Consider the following 17,065-nt stretch of genomic DNA (forward strand, 5'->3'; position numbering starts at 1 on the left):
CACACGTTCTACTACCACACGTTCTACTAACACCTGTTCTACCACACGTTCTACTAACACCTGTTCTACCACACGTTCTACTAACACCTGTTCTACTACACGTTCTACTACCACACGTTCTACTACCACACGTTCTACTACCACACGTTCTACTAACACCTGTTCTACCACACGTTCTACTAACACCTGTTCTACCACACGTTCTACTAACACCTGTTCTACCACACGTTCTACTAACACCTGTTCTACCACACGTTCTACTAACACCTGTTCTACCACACGTTCTGCTACCACATGTTCTACCAGACGTTCTAATACATATTCTACTACCACATGTTCTAACAAATGTTCTACCACATGTTCTACCTCACGTTCTAATACATGTTCTACCACTACATGTTCTACCACACGTTCTAATACATGTTCTACCACACGGTCTGCTACCACATGTTCTAATACATGTTCTATTACACGTTCTACTACCACATGTTCTAATACATGTTCTACTACCACACGTTCTACTACCACACGTTCTACTAACACCTGTTCTACCACACGTTCTACTAACACCTGTTCTACTACACGTTCTACTACCACACGTTCTACTACCACACGTTCTACTAACACCTGTTCTACCACACGTTCTACTAACACCTGTTCTACCACACGTTCTACTAACACCTGTTCTACCACACGTTCTACTAACACCTGTTCTACCACACGTTCTACTAACACCTGTTCTACCACACGTTCTACTAACACCTGTTCTACTACACGTTCTACTACCACACGTTCTACTACCACACGTTCTACTAACACCTGTTCTACCACACGTTCTACTAACACCTGTTCTACCACACGTTCTACTAACACCTGTTCTACTACACGTTCTACTACCACACGTTCTACTACCACACGTTCTACTAACACCTGTTCTACCACACGTTCTACTAACACCTGTTCTACCACACGTTCTACTAACACCTGTTCTACCACACGTTCTACTAACACCTGTTCTACCACACGTTCTACTAACACCTGTTCTACCACACGTTCTACTAACACCTGTTCTACCACACGTTCTGCTACCACATGTTCTACCAGACGTTCTAATACATATTCTACTACCACATGTTCTAACAAATGTTCTACCACATGTTCTACCTCACGTTCTAATACATGTTCTACCACTACATGTTCTACCACACGTTCTAATACATGTTCTACCACACGGTCTGCTACCACATGTTCTAATACATGTTCTATTACACGTTCTACTACCACATGTTCTAATACATGTTCTACTACCACACGTTCTACTACCACACGTTCTACTAACACCTGTTCTACCACACGTTCTACTAACACCTGTTCTACCACACGTTCTACTAACACCTGTTCTACTACACGTTCTACTACCACACGTTCTACTAACACCTGTTCTACCACACGTTCTACTAACACCTGTTCTACCACACGTTCTACTAACACCTGTTCTACCACACGTTCTACTAACACCTGTTCTACTACACGTTCTACTACCACACGTTCTACTACCACACGTTCTACTAACACCTGTTCTACCACACGTTCTACTAACACCTGTTCTACCACACGTTCTACTAACACCTGTTCTACCACACGTTCTACTAACACCTGTTCTACCACACGTTCTACTAACATCTGTTCTACCACACGTTCTACTAACACCTGTTCTACCACACGTTCTGCTACCACATGTTCTACCAGACGTTCTAATACATATTCTACTACCACATGTTCTAACAAATGTTCTACCACATGTTCTACCTCACGTTCTAATACATGTTCTACCACTACATGTTCTACCACACGTTCTGCTACATGTTCTACCACACGTTCTAATACATGTTCTACCACACGGTCTGCTACCACATGTTCTAATACATGTTCTATTACACGTTCTACTACCACATGTTCTAATACATGTTCTACTACCACACGTTCTACTACCACACGTTCTACTAACACCTGTTCTACCACACGTTCTACTAACACCTATTCTACCACACGTTCTACTAACACCTGTTCTACCACACGTTCTACTAACACCTGTTCTACTACACGTTCTACTACCACACGTTCTACTACCACACGTTCTACTAACACCTGTTCTACCACACGTTCTACTAACACCTGTTCTACCACACGTTCTACTAACACCTGTTCTACCACACGTTCTACTAACACCTGTTCTACCACACGTTCTACTAACACCTGTTCTACTACACGTTCTACTACCACACGTTCTACTACCACACGTTCTACTAACACCTGTTCTACCACACGTTCTACTAACACCTGTTCTACCACACGTTCTGCTACCACATGTTCTACCAGACGTTCTAATACATATTCTACTACCACATGTTCTAACAAATGTTCTACCACATGTTCTACCTCACGTTCTAATACATGTTCTACCACTACATGTTCTACCACACGTTCTGCTACATGTTCTACCACACGTTCTAATACATGTTCTACCACACGGTCTGCTACCACATGTTCTAATACATGTTCTATTACACGTTCTACTACCACATGTTCTAATACATGTTCTACTACCACACGTTCTACTACCACACGTTCTACTAACACCTGTTCTACCACACGTTCTACTAACACCTGTTCTACCACACGTTCTACTAACACCTGTTCTACCACACGTTCTACTAACACCTGTTCTACTACACGTTCTACTACCACACGTTCTACTACCACACGTTCTACTAACACCTGTTCTACCACACGTTCTACTAACACCTGTTCTACCACACGTTCTACTAACACCTGTTCTACCACACGTTCTACTAACACCTGTTCTACCACACGTTCTACTAACACCTGTTCTACTACACGTTCTACTACCACACGTTCTACTACCACACGTTCTACTAACACCTGTTCTACCACACGTTCTACTAACACCTGTTCTACCACACGTTCTACTAACACCTGTTCTACCACACGTTCTACTAACACCTGTTCTACCACACGTTCTACTAACACCTGTTCTACCACACGTTCTACTAACACCTGTTCTACTACACGTTCTACTACCACACGTTCTACTACCACACGTTCTACTACCACACTTTCTACTACCACATGTTCTACTAACACACGTTCTACAATCAATCTACCACACGTTCTACTACATGTTCTACCAAAAGTTCTACCACACATTCTACCTCATGTTCTACTACCAAACTTTCTACTACCACATGTTCTACCACCACACGTTCTACCAGACATTCTACTACCACATGTTCTGCCGGATATTCTACTACCACATGTTCTACCAGACGTTCTAATACATGTTCTACCACACGGTCTGCTACCACATGTTCTAATACATGTTCTATTACACGTTCTACTACCACATGTTCTAATACATGTTCTACTACCACACGTTCTACTACCACACGTTCTACTAACACCTGTTCTACCACACGTTCTACTAACACCTGTTCTACCACACGTTCTACTAACACCTGTTCTACCACACGTTCTACTAACACCTGTTCTACTACACGTTCTACTACCACACGTTCTACTACCACACGTTCTACTACCACACGTTCTACTAACACCTGTTCTACCACACGTTCTACTAACACCTGTTCTACCACACGTTCTACTAACACCTGTTCTACCACACGTTCTACTAACACCTGTTCTACCACACGTTCTACTAAAACCTGTTCTACTACACGTTCTACTACCACACGTTCTACTACCACACGTTCTACTAACACCTGTTCTACCACACGTTCTACTAACACCTGTTCTACCACACGTTCTACTAACACCTGTTCTACTACACGTTCTACTACCACACGTTCTACTACCACACGTTCTACTACCACACGTTCTACTAACACCTGTTCTACCACACGTTCTACTAACACCTGTTCTACCACACGTTCTACTAACACCTGTTCTACCACACGTTCTACTAACACCTGTTCTACCACACGTTCTACTAACACCTGTTCTACCACACGTTCTGCTACCACATGTTCTACCAGACGTTCTAATACATATTCTACTACCACATGTTCTAACAAATGTTCTACCACATGTTCTACCTCACGTTCTAATACATGTTCTACCACTACATGTTCTACCACACGTTCTAATACATGTTCTACCACACGGTCTGCTACCACATGTTCTAATACATGTTCTATTACACGTTCTACTACCACATGTTCTAATACATGTTCTACTACCACACGTTCTACTACCACACGTTCTACTAACACCTGTTCTACCACACGTTCTACTAACACCTGTTCTACTACACGTTCTACTACCACACGTTCTACTACCACACGTTCTACTACCACACGTTCTACTAACACCTGTTCTACCACACGTTCTACTAACACCTGTTCTACCACACGTTCTACTAACACCTGTTCTACCACACGTTCTACTAACACCTGTTCTACCACACGTTCTACTAACACCTGTTCTACTACACGTTCTACTACCACACGTTCTACTACCACACGTTCTACTAACACCTGTTCTACCACACGTTCTACTAACACCTGTTCTACCACACGTTCTACTAACACCTGTTCTACCACACGTTCTACTAACACCTGTTCTACTACACGTTCTACTACCACACGTTCTACTACCACACGTTCTACTAACACCTGTTCTACCACACGTTCTACTAACACCTGTTCTACCACACGTTCTACTAACACCTGTTCTACCACACGTTCTACTAACACCTGTTCTACCACACGTTCTACTAACACCTGTTCTACCACACGTTCTACTAACACCTGTTCTACCACACGTTCTGCTACCACATGTTCTACCAGACGTTCTAATACATATTCTACTACCACATGTTCTAACAAATGTTCTACCACATGTTCTACCTCACGTTCTAATACATGTTCTACCACTACATGTTCTACCACACGTTCTAATACATGTTCTACCACACGGTCTGCTACCACATGTTCTAATACATGTTCTACTACCACACGTTCTACTACCACACGTTCTACTAACACCTGTTCTACCACACGTTCTACTAACACCTGTTCTACCACACGTTCTACTAACACCTGTTCTACTACACGTTCTACTACCACACGTTCTACTAACACCTGTTCTACCACACGTTCTACTAACACCTGTTCTACCACACGTTCTACTAACACCTGTTCTACCACACGTTCTACTAACACCTGTTCTACTACACGTTCTACTACCACACGTTCTACTACCACACGTTCTACTAACACCTGTTCTACCACACGTTCTACTAACACCTGTTCTACCACACGTTCTACTAACACCTGTTCTACCACACGTTCTACTAAAACCTGTTCTACTACACGTTCTACTACCACACGTTCTACTACCACACGTTCTACTAACACCTGTTCTACCACACGTTCTACTAACACCTGTTCTACCACACGTTCTACTAACACCTGTTCTACTACACGTTCTACTACCACACGTTCTACTACCACACGTTCTACTACCACACGTTCTACTAACACCTGTTCTACCACACGTTCTACTAACACCTGTTCTACCACACGTTCTACTAACACCTGTTCTACCACACGTTCTACTAACACCTGTTCTACCACACGTTCTACTAACACCTGTTCTACCACACGTTCTGCTACCACATGTTCTACCAGACGTTCTAATACATATTCTACTACCACATGTTCTAACAAATGTTCTACCACATGTTCTACCTCACGTTCTAATACATGTTCTACCACTACATGTTCTACCACACGTTCTAATACATGTTCTACCACACGGTCTGCTACCACATGTTCTAATACATGTTCTATTACACGTTCTACTACCACATGTTCTAATACATGTTCTACTACCACACGTTCTACTACCACACGTTCTACTAACACCTGTTCTACCACACGTTCTACTAACACCTGTTCTACTACACGTTCTACTACCACACGTTCTACTACCACACGTTCTACTAACACCTGTTCTACCACACGTTCTACTAACACCTGTTCTACCACACGTTCTACTAACACCTGTTCTACCACACGTTCTACTAACACCTGTTCTACCACACGTTCTACTAACACCTGTTCTACCACACGTTCTACTAACACCTGTTCTACTACACGTTCTACTACCACACGTTCTACTACCACACGTTCTACTAACACCTGTTCTACCACACGTTCTACTAACACCTGTTCTACCACACGTTCTACTAACACCTGTTCTACTACACGTTCTACTACCACACGTTCTACTACCACACGTTCTACTAACACCTGTTCTACCACACGTTCTACTAACACCTGTTCTACCACACGTTCTACTAACACCTGTTCTACCACACGTTCTACTAACACCTGTTCTACCACACGTTCTACTAACACCTGTTCTACCACACGTTCTACTAACACCTGTTCTACCACACGTTCTGCTACCACATGTTCTACCAGACGTTCTAATACATATTCTACTACCACATGTTCTAACAAATGTTCTACCACATGTTCTACCTCACGTTCTAATACATGTTCTACCACTACATGTTCTACCACACGTTCTAATACATGTTCTACCACACGGTCTGCTACCACATGTTCTAATACATGTTCTATTACACGTTCTACTACCACATGTTCTAATACATGTTCTACTACCACACGTTCTACTACCACACGTTCTACTAACACCTGTTCTACCACACGTTCTACTAACACCTGTTCTACCACACGTTCTACTAACACCTGTTCTACTACACGTTCTACTACCACACGTTCTACTAACACCTGTTCTACCACACGTTCTACTAACACCTGTTCTACCACACGTTCTACTAACACCTGTTCTACCACACGTTCTACTAACACCTGTTCTACTACACGTTCTACTACCACACGTTCTACTACCACACGTTCTACTAACACCTGTTCTACCACACGTTCTACTAACACCTGTTCTACCACACGTTCTACTAACACCTGTTCTACCACACGTTCTACTAACACCTGTTCTACCACACGTTCTACTAACATCTGTTCTACCACACGTTCTACTAACACCTGTTCTACCACACGTTCTACTAACACCTGTTCTACCACACGTTCTACTAACACCTGTTCTACCACACGTTCTACTAACATCTGTTCTACCACACGTTCTACTAACACCTGTTCTACCACACGTTCTGCTACCACATGTTCTACCAGACGTTCTAATACATATTCTACTACCACATGTTCTAACAAATGTTCTACCACATGTTCTACCTCACGTTCTAATACATGTTCTACCACTACATGTTCTACCACACGTTCTGCTACATGTTCTACCACACGTTCTAATACATGTTCTACCACACGGTCTGCTACCACATGTTCTAATACATGTTCTATTACACGTTCTACTACCACATGTTCTAATACATGTTCTACTACCACACGTTCTACTACCACACGTTCTACTAACACCTGTTCTACCACACGTTCTACTAACACCTATTCTACCACACGTTCTACTAACACCTGTTCTACCACACGTTCTACTAACACCTGTTCTACTACACGTTCTACTACCACACGTTCTACTACCACACGTTCTACTAACACCTGTTCTACCACACGTTCTACTAACACCTGTTCTACCACACGTTCTACTAACACCTGTTCTACCACACGTTCTACTAACACCTGTTCTACCACACGTTCTACTAACACCTGTTCTACTACACGTTCTACTACCACACGTTCTACTACCACACGTTCTACTAACACCTGTTCTACCACACGTTCTACTAACACCTGTTCTACCACACGTTCTGCTACCACATGTTCTACCAGACGTTCTAATACATATTCTACTACCACATGTTCTAACAAATGTTCTACCACATGTTCTACCTCACGTTCTAATACATGTTCTACCACTACATGTTCTACCACACGTTCTGCTACATGTTCTACCACACGTTCTAATACATGTTCTACCACACGGTCTGCTACCACATGTTCTAATACATGTTCTATTACACGTTCTACTACCACATGTTCTAATACATGTTCTACTACCACACGTTCTACTACCACACGTTCTACTAACACCTGTTCTACCACACGTTCTACTAACACCTGTTCTACCACACGTTCTACTAACACCTGTTCTACCACACGTTCTACTAACACCTGTTCTACTACACGTTCTACTACCACACGTTCTACTACCACACGTTCTACTAACACCTGTTCTACCACACGTTCTACTAACACCTGTTCTACCACACGTTCTACTAACACCTGTTCTACCACACGTTCTACTAACACCTGTTCTACCACACGTTCTACTAACACCTGTTCTACTACACGTTCTACTACCACACGTTCTACTACCACACGTTCTACTAACACCTGTTCTACCACACGTTCTACTAACACCTGTTCTACCACACGTTCTACTAACACCTGTTCTACCACACGTTCTACTAACACCTGTTCTACCACACGTTCTACTAACACCTGTTCTACCACACGTTCTACTAACACCTGTTCTACCACACGTTCTACTAACACCTGTTCTACCACACGTTCTACTAACACCTGTTCTACTACACGTTCTACTACCACACGTTCTACTACCACACGTTCTACTAACACCTGTTCTACCACACGTTCTACTAACACCTGTTCTACCACACGTTCTACTAACACCTGTTCTACCACACGTTCTACTAACACCTGTTCTACCACACGTTCTACTAACACCTGTTCTACTACACGTTCTACTACCACACGTTCTACTACCACACGTTCTACTAACACCTGTTCTACCACACGTTCTACTAACACCTGTTCTACCACACGTTCTGCTACCACATGTTCTACCAGACGTTCTAATACATATTCTACTACCACATGTTCTAACAAATGTTCTACCACATGTTCTACCTCACGTTCTAATACATGTTCTACCACTACATGTTCTACCACATGTTCTGCTACATGTTCTACCACACGTTCTAATACATGTTCTACCACACGGTCTGCTACCACATGTTCTAATACATGTTCTATTACACGTTCTACTACCACATGTTCTAATACATGTTCTACTACCACACGTTCTACTACCACACGTTCTACTAACACCTGTTCTACCACACGTTCTACTAACACCTGTTCTACCACACGTTCTACTAACACCTGTTCTACCACACGTTCTACTAACACCTGTTCTACTACACGTTCTACTACCACACGTTCTACTAACACCTGTTCTACCACACGTTCTACTAACACCTGTTCTACCACACGTTCTACTAACACCTGTTCTACCACACGTTCTACTAACACCTTTTCTACCACACGTTCTACTAACACCTTTTCTACCACACGTTCTACTAACACCTGTTCTACCACACGTTCTACTAACACCTGTTCTACCACACGTTCTACTAACACCTGTTCTACCACACGTTCTACTACCACACGTTCTACTACCACACGTTCTACCAACACCTGTTCTACCACACGTTCTACTAACACCTGTTCTACCACACGTTCTGCTACCACATGTTCTACCAGACGTTCTAATACATATTCTACTACCACATGTTCTAACAAATGTTCTACCACATGTTCTACCTCACGTTCTAATACATGTTCTACCACTACATGTTCTACCACACGTTCTGCTACATGTTCTACCACACGTTCTAATACATGTTCTACCATACGTTCTAATACATGTTCTACCACACGTTCTGCTACCACATGTTCTACCAGACGTTCTAATACATATTCTACTACATGTTCTAACAAATGTTCTACCACATGTTCTACCTCACGTTCTAATACATGTTCTACCACTACATGTTCTACCACACGTTCTGCTACATGTTCTACCACACGTTCTAATACATGTTCTACCACACGGTCTGCTACCACATGTTCTAATACATGTTCTATTACACGTTCTACTACCACATGTTCTAATACATGTTCTACTACCACACTTTCTACTACCACATGTTCTACTAACACACGTTCTACAATCAATCTACCACACGTTCTACTACATGTTCTACCAAAAGTTCTACCACACATTCTACCTCATGTTCTACTACCAAACTTTCTACTACCACATGTTCTACCACCACACGTTCTACCAGACATTCTACTACCACATGTTCTGCCGGATATTCTACTACCACATGTTCTACCAGACGTTCTAATACATGTTCTACAACCAATCTACTAAAACATGTTCTACCTAATGTTTTACCACATGTTCTGCCAGATATTCTACTACCACATGTTCTAACAAATGTTCTACCACATGTTCTACTACCTCACGTTCTAATACATGTTCTACCACCACAGGTTCTGTGGATCATTATTGGCCCGAGCTCATCAGAGGTTCTCAGACGCTGGTTCTGGTTCTGAAGGTATTAACCAATGAGCTGTGAGGCCGATCAGAACTAGACTGAGGTTCCTCCCTCGGCCCGGTTCTGCCCGTTATGGTTCTAACCTCCAGACTAAACGTGTCTTTATATCTGAACATAATGTTTCTGAAGACCCCACAAATACAGAAAACAAAGACTTTTATTTTGAAATTACAAACAGGCTTCCTGTTCAGTTATTTACAGCTGAAAGAAAAAATACAATAAAATGTATATAAAAAACAAAAAGTGTCCTCCTTCTCCTCTCCTCCTCTTCCCCTCCTGCGTCCATGCAGTCCGTTATAAAACTCCCAGAATGCTTTGTGGTCACGGGGGTGTGACAATGGGCGGAGTCTCAGCTTCCTGTTGATCCGCTGCCGTCACTCCGACGCCTCGCCGTCTTTCACCTTCTTCTTCTTCTTTTTCTTTTTGGCGCTATCGACAACCTGCAGACACAAACACACCTTCATTATATATACATATATATATTCATTTAACATCTATAAATATATATATATTTAACATATCTAAAAACTGTATAAACACAAGGTCATTATTAATCATTTAAACACTCAGTGACTCACCTCCGTCTCAGGCTCCGCCCCCGGCTCATCAGGCTCCGCCCCCGTCTCATCGAGCCCCGCCTCCTCCAGTTTCACCCTCTTCTCTTTCTTCTTCTTCTTCTTCTCTTTCTTCCCGTCCTCTGCCGTCGGAGTGTTGGGCGTCGTCGTCGCTTCGCCGTCGCTCTCCGTCGCATCCCGCTTCCTCTGTAGAGCACAAAGGTCAAAGACTCTGATTGGACGACATCATGAGGTTCACGGTCATGTGACCTCAATATGATTTTCAACCAGCCGGTTTATCTCCGGTCCAGTGGAGTAAAGATGAAGTACATCGAGTAGTACTAACTAGTACTCCGCAGTAGGCAGTACTACATGTTGTCATACTGTACACAGATGTGATCATTGATTGACTTTACCTTCGCTGGAGTGTCACATGACTCCACGGTCGCCTTGGAGACGCTGTCAATCAAAACAACAACATTTAATATTCAAACATTTTTATGCTTTCAACATTTAAACTGATGACATCGCCGTCGGCCCGATGACGTCACTGTTCTCAGGTGAGCGGCCGCTCAGCTACCAGCTGAGTGAAGCGGCTCAGACCGAGTGTTTCCTGTAGCAGAGCGACTCCCTCAGAGAGCACGTCAGCTCACTGAGGGATAACTGTCTGCACCTGTAGGCCCCGCCCCCTCACCTGCAAAAGGCCCCGCCCCCTCACCTGTAGTCCACGTACCCGCTCCTCCAGTCGCTCGGCGTGCTGCCGTTGGGCTTGCCGTGTTTGTCCAGGAGTCCTTTCTGAATCATCATCTTCTTCTGACTGGCCTGATGAGAAGCAGCTCGTTAATATCTTAACCTTTGTTACAACTCGTTAATCGTCCACGTGGACGGACGGATGGCGGCGGCGGCGTACCTTCGGTCCCAGACCCCACTTCCGAGGATACGTGTCTCTCTCCATGATCACCCTCTTGATCTTCGCCACCACGCCGTGATCACACGTGGAGATGACGGCGGTCGTCATCAGAGCGACACCTGGAGGAGGATGGACTGGTTAATTAGTCATTCACCAGGTCACAACAGGTCACTAACGGGTCACCGACAGGTCACTAAGAGGTCACCAACAGGTCACCGACGGGGTAAACCGACAGGTCACTAACGGGTCACCGACGGGGTAAACCGACAGGTCACTAACGGGTCACCGACGGGTCACTAGTGTTGAGGTGAGCCATCAGAGAAGGGTGATAGATAGCAGGTCATCACGGCCCAGAAGGCTACTGCAGCTACACAGCTCATCATGTGGCAGATCCTGGACCCCCCCCCCCAGCCCGCCGTCTCACCTGTGCAGATGGCCTCGCCCTTCGTCGTTATGACGACGATGTCCTGGTTCATCTCGATGCCGTCTTCGTAGCGGAGGACACCCGGCAGCATGATCTTCGCCCCGTAACAGATGGCGTTCACCTGGAGACACGATGGCGGTCCGGAGTCAAGCATCCATAACCACAACTAGATATGTATATTCTATATTCTATATTATGATGATGGCGATGGCGAGGAGGAAGACTACTCACAGCGCTGTCCTTCATCACCAGCCGTCTGTGGGACACCAGCAGCTTCTCCAGCGGGAAGACGACCCTCCTCAGGTACGTCTCGTCTTTGTTGTGGTCAAACTGCCACTGAGCGTCCATCACGTCGTGCATCGTCACCATGTGGTCCTGAACACACACACACACACACACATATATATATATATATATATATGAAATGATGACGTCATGGTGATGTCAGCAGTGGGTGTGATGTCATGGTGATGTCAGCAGCGTGGAGGCTCCACAGTGTCTACAGATGATGTAATCTGTGTCTCTGCTGCAGCTTCCTGTTCCAGAGTTTCATTACCAGCCCGGCACCGAGCAGCCGGCCTGGACTCAACACCTGGAGGATGACATCACAACATCACAGGAAGTGAGGCTGACCTTCTCTCCCAGCACGCCGGACCGGACTCTCCTCAGCTCCTGCATCTGACCTCCGACCCCGAGCATCAGGCCCAGGTGGACGCACAGAGTCCGGATGTAGGTTCCCGCCTCGCAGCTCACCCAGAAGATCCCTGAAACACACAGTCACGTGACCGATGACATCATCGTATCGATCGCAGATAGCTGCGTATCGATTACTGATAAGTGATTATTGATCATTGCTAGGTGTGTATTGATTATAGATCTTACCTAGCCTCCTCTCAGGGTCGTATTCTATCAGTTTGCTCTCGTAGACCGTTCGGACCCTCAGTTGTCGTTTGACAGCGGCGATGAGCGGCGGCCGCTGGAACAGAGCGCCGGTCAGCGTCTCCAACGCCTGCAGACATGAACCGAGTCAGCGCCGGTCACCGACTAAACAGACCATAATAATCAATAACACTAATACAGCAGGAAGTGATGGGACTCACCCGGGCCAGCGTGTGCTCGCTCTCGATGGCGTTGTGAAGCCTAACGATCCCCACATACTCTTTACCTGCAACACACACAGAGAGTAGTGAGGGGGGGGGCGCTGGGTTTTAATGTGCTCTCAGCCCGCCGGCCGGGCGGAGACACTCTGACTACACCACAAACAGGAAGTGGTCATCGCTTACCGGCGCTCTGCTGGGACTTGACCATCCGCGTGGCTCGATCCACGCACACGATCAGACAGCCGGTGACCTTCGGGTCGAGCGTCCCGCTGTGACCTGTCTTCTCCACGCGCAGGATCCTCCGGATCCACGCCACCACCTCGTGAGACGACGGGTTCGCCGGCTTGTCCAGGTTGATGAAACCCGACCTGACAGGAAGTAGAACAGCTTCCTGTTAGCATGTTATCTTAGCATTAATCTGCAGGTCACCTGACATAGTCCTGATGTGTTAGCATGTTAGCGTAGCATACCTGACAGTCCTGATGTGTTAGCATGTTAGCGTAGCGTACCTGACAGTCCTGGTGTGTTAGCATGTTAGCGTAGCATACCTGACAGTCCTGATGTGTTAGCATGTTAGCGTAGCATACCTGACAGTCCTGATGTGTTAGCATGTTAGCGTAGCGTACCTGACATAGTCCTGGTGTGTTAGCATGTTAGCGTAGCGTACCTGACATAGTCCTGATGTGTTAGCGTAGCGTACCTGACATAGTCCTGATGTGTTAGCGTAGCGTACCTGACATAGTCCTGATGTGTTAGCGTAGCGTACCTGACATAGTCCTGATGTGTTAGCGTAGCGTACCTGACATAGTCCTGATGTGTTAGCGTAGCGTACCTGACATAGTCCTGATGTGTTAGCGTAGCGTACCTGACATAGTCCTGATGTGTTAGCGTAGCGTACCTGACATAGTCCTGATGTGTTAGCGTAGCGTACCTGACAGTCCTGATGTGTTAGCGTGTTAGCGTAGCGTACCTGACATAGTCCTGGATGCTCCTCCTCAGCGGGTTGCTGCCGTGAGGTAGAGGAGTGTAATGAGCCGTCCGGATGTTCAGTTTATCAAAATTCTGCAGGAAACAAAATTAAATGTAAAACGAGACGACTTCTTCGTTGGTTTGTTCACTTCCTGTCCGAAGACGATAAACCGTCGGGCTAACGTTTAACGCCGTCGTGTGATCAGAACAGTTAAATCGTCTCGGCGGCGGTCGGGTCGAGTCGAACTCTCCGGGCGGTTTTGGGTCGCTACGGCAAAACGCCGGAGCGACGCTGGTACCGCGCCCGAGAGGCCCCGCCCCCAGAACGGGAGTGGAGGCAACGACTGCGACTGAGACGAGCCGCTCAGAGAATGGATAAACTTCTTCATCACTTCACACGCTGACGACTCGTCTTTATACATTTATAGGATTATTATTATCACCCAGGTGTCTGATCAGTGACAGACAGGTGACTTCAGTTTCAGGTGTGATATAGCAGGTGTGATCGGGTGTGATAGCAGGTGTGATCGGGTGTGATAGCAGGTGTGATAGAAGGTGTGATCGGGTGTGATAGCAGGTGTGATCGGGTGTGATAGAAGGTGTGATAGCAGGTGTGATCGGGTGTGATAGCAGGTGTGATCGGGTATGATAGAAGGTGTGATCGGGTGTGATAGCAGGTGTGATCGGGTGTGATAGAAGGTGTGATCGGGTGTGATAGCAGGTGTGATCGGGTGTGATAGCAGGTGTGATCGGGTGTGATAGCAGGTGTGATCGGGTGTGATAGCAGGTGTGATCGGGTGTGATAGAAGGTGTGATCGGGTGTGATAGCAGGTGTGATCGGGTGTGATAGCAGGTGTGATCGGGTGTGATAGAAGGTGTGATCGGGTGTGATAGCAGGTGTGATCGGGTGTGATAGAAGGTGTGATCGGGTGTGATAGCAGGTGTGATCGGGTGTGATAGAAGGTGTGATCGGGTGTGATAGCAGGTGTGATAGAAGGTGTGATCGGGTGTGATAGAAGGTGTGATCGGGTGTGATAGAAGGTGTGATCGGGTGTGATAGAAGGTGTGATCGGGTGTGATAGAAGGTGTGATAGGTGTGATAGCAGGTGTGAGATAGCAGGTGTGATCGGGTGTGAGATAGCAGGTGTGATTGAGTACCTTCAGTAGCAGAGGCCACTGGGACGTGTCCAGAGAAGCGACTTTAGACTCCGGCTGGATGAAGAAGTCTCCGCTCTGCTGGATCTCCTGTTAACACAAAACCAACCATCGTCTTCATCTTCATCGTTCAGCGGGACGGAGACACAACAACCAACATCATCTTCATCACACTCACCCCGACTTCTTCTTCACTGACTTTCTTCACCTTCTTCTTCTTCTTCACCGACGCTGCTGAAACACACACACAGAGACACACACACCGTCAGCTGGAGTAGAAAACACTCTGTAGATCTTCACTCTCTGCAGGTTACCTGACAGTCCATGTTCTATTAGATCACACCTGTATAAATACATTAAACTCTCTTATAATGCTCCAGGTGCGGGTTTATAGCTGGTTCAGGTGGTGTATAGCTGGTTCAGGTGGTGTATAGCTGGTTCAGGTGGTGTATAGCTGGTTCAGGTGGTGTATAGCTGGTTGGAGGTGAGAGCAGCAGCCCACGTGGCTCTCCGACAACACGTGGCCGGTTGTTAGCATCAGATGCTAACATGCTAACAGGACATCCCATAATGCAGCAGCATGCTAACCGCACCGGATCACACGGAGGAGCTGGACTCTGCAGGTTCCACATTAACGGTGAAGCGGGTCTCCAACTGCTCCTGCAGAACCAGAACCAGGACCCGGAGGCCGGGTCTCTGGCTGGATGAGGCCGCCTCATGGTGCGTCCTGCCGGGGCAACGTGAGCAGGCCTCTGGGCCTCTAACAGGACCCTCAGTACTGCTGCTGGGACCGGAAACACGCGCCGAACTCACGAGCACGACTACAACACGAGACTGGACCTCTAAACCGAGTCTGGACCTCCTCACGGAACCACACAGCTACAAACCACTGTTCTGCTCCACCGAGTCTGGTGGGACCAGAACCACCCAGCGGGACCAGAACCACCCAGCGGGACGGTTAGAGGAGCAGCCCAGATTAAACAGATTAAACAGTGTAGAGAGAGTAGAGAGGGTAAAGAGTTCAGCAGCTCACCTTCTGTCTCCGCCATCTTCCTCTGAGAGACTGAGCTCACTGCCCGCTGCTCTCTGCTCCTCCTCTTCCTCTGCTCTCTGCTCCTCCTCTTCCTCTTCTCTCTGCTCCTCCTCTTCCTCTTCTCTCTGCTCCTCCTCTTCCTCTTCTATCTCTTCGGCTGTATTCCAAACCGCATACTGCCTACCAGTGGCGGCCGGCCAATAGAGGGCCACGGGGCCTGGCCCCACCCACCTTGAGCCACCAAAAAAAAATAAAAAATTATAAAATTATTAATTATAAAAATTATAAAAATTATAAAAATTGTCAATATGTGTGTTTTTGACCTATGGAATATACCCGTAATATTTGTAAAATAGGATAACTGCGCCAAATATCTGCTTTCCTCCTTGAACTCTCTGCTAGTGCAGCTC

The 17,065-nt window shown here is 45.9% G+C and overlaps 1 protein-coding gene and 1 non-coding gene across 5 annotated transcripts; both read right to left on the reverse strand.

Annotated features, from left to right (window-relative positions):
* Window positions 1-10,649: 10,649 nt before the first annotated feature.
* On the reverse strand, window positions 10,650-16,802 carry dkc1 (dyskeratosis congenita 1, dyskerin). 4 transcript variants are annotated; one of them, XM_074661426.1, is made up of 16 exons: window positions 16,726-16,779; window positions 16,656-16,694; window positions 15,801-15,856; window positions 15,626-15,712; window positions 14,469-14,560; window positions 13,682-13,866; window positions 13,499-13,563; window positions 13,281-13,407; window positions 13,032-13,162; window positions 12,630-12,773; window positions 12,399-12,519; window positions 11,975-12,093; window positions 11,783-11,886; window positions 11,481-11,523; window positions 11,089-11,271; window positions 10,650-10,950 (listed from the first exon to the last, which is right to left on the reverse strand). In XM_074661426.1, the coding sequence occupies exons 2-16, from the start codon at window positions 16,669-16,671 to the stop codon at window positions 10,885-10,887; spliced, it is 1,539 nt and encodes a 512-aa protein (XP_074517527.1). In that variant the 5' UTR covers window positions 16,672-16,694; window positions 16,726-16,779; the 3' UTR covers window positions 10,650-10,884. The 4 variants fall into 4 exon arrangements, with proteins under 4 accessions (XP_074517527.1, XP_074517528.1, XP_074517526.1 ...); XM_074661427.1 differs by having other exon boundaries at window positions 11,798-11,886; window positions 16,656-16,802; XM_074661425.1 differs by having other exon boundaries at window positions 16,656-16,800.
* On the reverse strand, window positions 12,285-12,362 carry LOC141752070 (small nucleolar RNA SNORD83). The gene has a single exon (XR_012590171.1). It is a non-coding gene; the product is annotated as a small nucleolar RNA SNORD83 (small nucleolar RNA).
* Window positions 16,803-17,065: the final 263 nt, after the last annotated feature.

The sequence above is a fragment of the Sebastes fasciatus genome, chromosome 15 (genome assembly GCF_043250625.1).
Source record: "Sebastes fasciatus isolate fSebFas1 chromosome 15, fSebFas1.pri, whole genome shotgun sequence".
NCBI classification, from domain to species: domain Eukaryota; kingdom Metazoa; phylum Chordata; class Actinopteri; order Perciformes; family Sebastidae; genus Sebastes; species Sebastes fasciatus.